The sequence below is a fragment of the Lepidothrix coronata genome, unplaced genomic scaffold (genome assembly GCF_001604755.1).
Source record: "Lepidothrix coronata isolate B3197 unplaced genomic scaffold, Lepidothrix_coronata-1.0 Scaffold375, whole genome shotgun sequence".
NCBI lineage: Eukaryota > Metazoa > Chordata > Aves > Passeriformes > Pipridae > Lepidothrix > Lepidothrix coronata.
Genome location: NW_016690555.1, coordinates 78354 through 80619, shown reverse-complemented (window position 1 = coordinate 80619; position 2266 = coordinate 78354). Strand labels below are relative to the sequence as shown.

Here is a 2266-nt window from a genome sequence, read left to right as displayed (position 1 = left end):
ACAGAAGCACCAGCAGAAATAAGAACAGAATCCCAGAATTGTCAGGGCTGGATGGTCTCCAGAGGTCCCTGCCAGCCCTGACAATTCTGGGATTCTGTTCTTATTTCTGCTGGTGCTTCTGTAAGGAATTCCACACTGTGCTGTAGGATCAGCCTGGGAAAACCAGGGGCACCAAGACCGTCCTCATGTTATTGTTCCTGAGTTCAAGAACATGTTCATGAGCATTGTAGGAATGTACAGCCCTGTGATGCATCTAGAGGCAACCAGAGTTTGCTGGAATTATAAGGGATTTGTGGAATTATGAGTTACTCATGCAATAATTTAGGTAGTGCCACAATGCCATAACAAGGACAAGCCATTTACAGGAGGCAAGGGGATAACCTTCAGTTTAAGGAACACAATCAGTAACACACACAGCAATAATTCAAAGGTTTCTGGTTTTCAAAATAATCACAGTAGGAAAAAAAACATTAAAACACTTTACTAGAGGGTCTCCCGAGGAAAAACATTTTGTGACAGCTTGGCCCAGAAGGAGAAGTGAGTAATAACCATGGAAATAGTCCTTCCTCTCCCAGGAGTCACCACAGCTGGCAAAAGGGAACTGAGCTAATCCAGGGCATAGGGAATGGAGTCTGCACTGGTGTCTGTTGTTTAACTGTGAAAAAATAGCCCCCTTTCCAGACCTCTCCATGAGGAAAGGATTTATTTATGCCTGACCTGTGAAAAGACATCGCTTTCTTCCAACAGATAAATGTGAATCATCGTGGGTTGTATAAAAATGTCAAATTGAAACGAATGTGAAGCTGAATTTCTCTCTTTCTTCTCTTCCTCCCCACAGCAGTGATTGGGCCCCCTGAAGTGAAGGTGGAGTCGGAGTCTGGGGCCCTGCACGTGGATTTCTCGGGCCCCTTTGCTGAGCACAAGCAGGACAGGTGGTCTCTGAGGCAGTACTACGGCTCGTGGGGCTACAGGATCCTGTACTGGAAGAAAGGCAGCACTACAGACCCCACCTCTGCTTCCAGGGTAGGGGGACTTTGATCTCTGCTTTTCCTGGGAAAACACCATCCTGGTGAGGCTCTGAAAGCTCCTGGAGGCCCTGGCACAGGCTGCCCCTGGATCCCTGGAAGTGTCCAAGGCCAGGTTGGACGGGGCTTGGAGCAACCTGGGCTGGTGGAAGGTTGCTTCCTCATTGCTTTTCCAGACAAAATGCTTTCTTTTTATTTTTGTCTTCATTCAAAAAAACCCAGTTTCACAGGGAAAGATTAATTTTCAGTCAAGAAAACTTACTTGCCCAATATTCACAATATATACACAATATTGCCATTCTCTTAGTGAAGCTTTACACTCTTCTGGGAGGGAAGATTTAGGCATAGCCTTGATTAGAGTGCACAGCACAGGCGTTAATTGTGCTGCTGAGCTTGGCAGTGAGAGTGGGTTTTACCACTGAGCATCCTGTGGTTTGTGCATTCTTACTCTAATCATGAACAAAAATGAAAATATTTTAGATTATTTAGTTCATGTTACCCAGTGCTTTCTTCTCCTCACAGCCATTAACACAAAATCACACAGGAAGCTTCTGTTCCCCCTCACCTTGGAGAAAAACCTTTACAAATATGATTTTTTTCTTGCCCCACCTCCACTCGCTTGAATTTCATCATTCTTGGATTTCAGAGTGGAATTTTACATTTAACAGCGTTGTTTTTCCAAAGGCTCTTATGGGTTATCTCTTTAAAACAGATAATTGTGACACAATTTAACCTGCCCAGCACAGGAGCACTGAAACATGGTGTGGAAAAATTACAGTTCTGAAGGTATAAACTACAGCCAGAAGAAAATGTAATAAAAAGTGTGGATGGGTTCTCAGAGTGGAGAGAAAACCAGTAAATGATTGACAGAGGTGTTGTTTGACATATATTTGGAAGAGCCTGTGGCCTTGGGAGCTGGCTTGGCTTTGGGAAGGCAGCTCAATCCTGAATGGGAAAGTCAGGGACTAAAAGTCTTGGCAGGAAAGCCTGGGAGCACTGGGCAGCTGAGCAAATCCCCAGGGAGGGCAGGAGGGTTTGTGGTGTTGCCACAGCTGGTGAGAGGGTGTCACGATAAAGGTGTGTGAGATTCTGTGACTCCTCTCTGTGCTGGGCTCACCTGACCTGCTGCAGAGAGCTCTGGGGGTCCTGGGGGTGACGAGGTGACCATGATCCATCGGGGTGCCCTGGGGGCCGGGGGACATTGGGATCCTGGGATGCATCAGGAAGAGCACTGGAGCAGG

At 46.4% G+C, this 2266-nt stretch overlaps 1 protein-coding gene across 1 annotated transcript in view; it reads left to right on the top strand.

The window, feature by feature from the left end:
• Positions 1 to 2266, top strand: part of IL10RB (interleukin 10 receptor subunit beta) — an 11039-nt gene that overhangs the window by 2756 nt on the left and 6017 nt on the right. Inside the window, exon 3 of the mRNA XM_017839107.1 lies at positions 839 to 1023. Within this exon, the coding sequence (XP_017694596.1) occupies positions 839 to 1023 (185 nt within the window). The remainder of the gene's footprint in view (positions 1 to 838; positions 1024 to 2266) is intronic.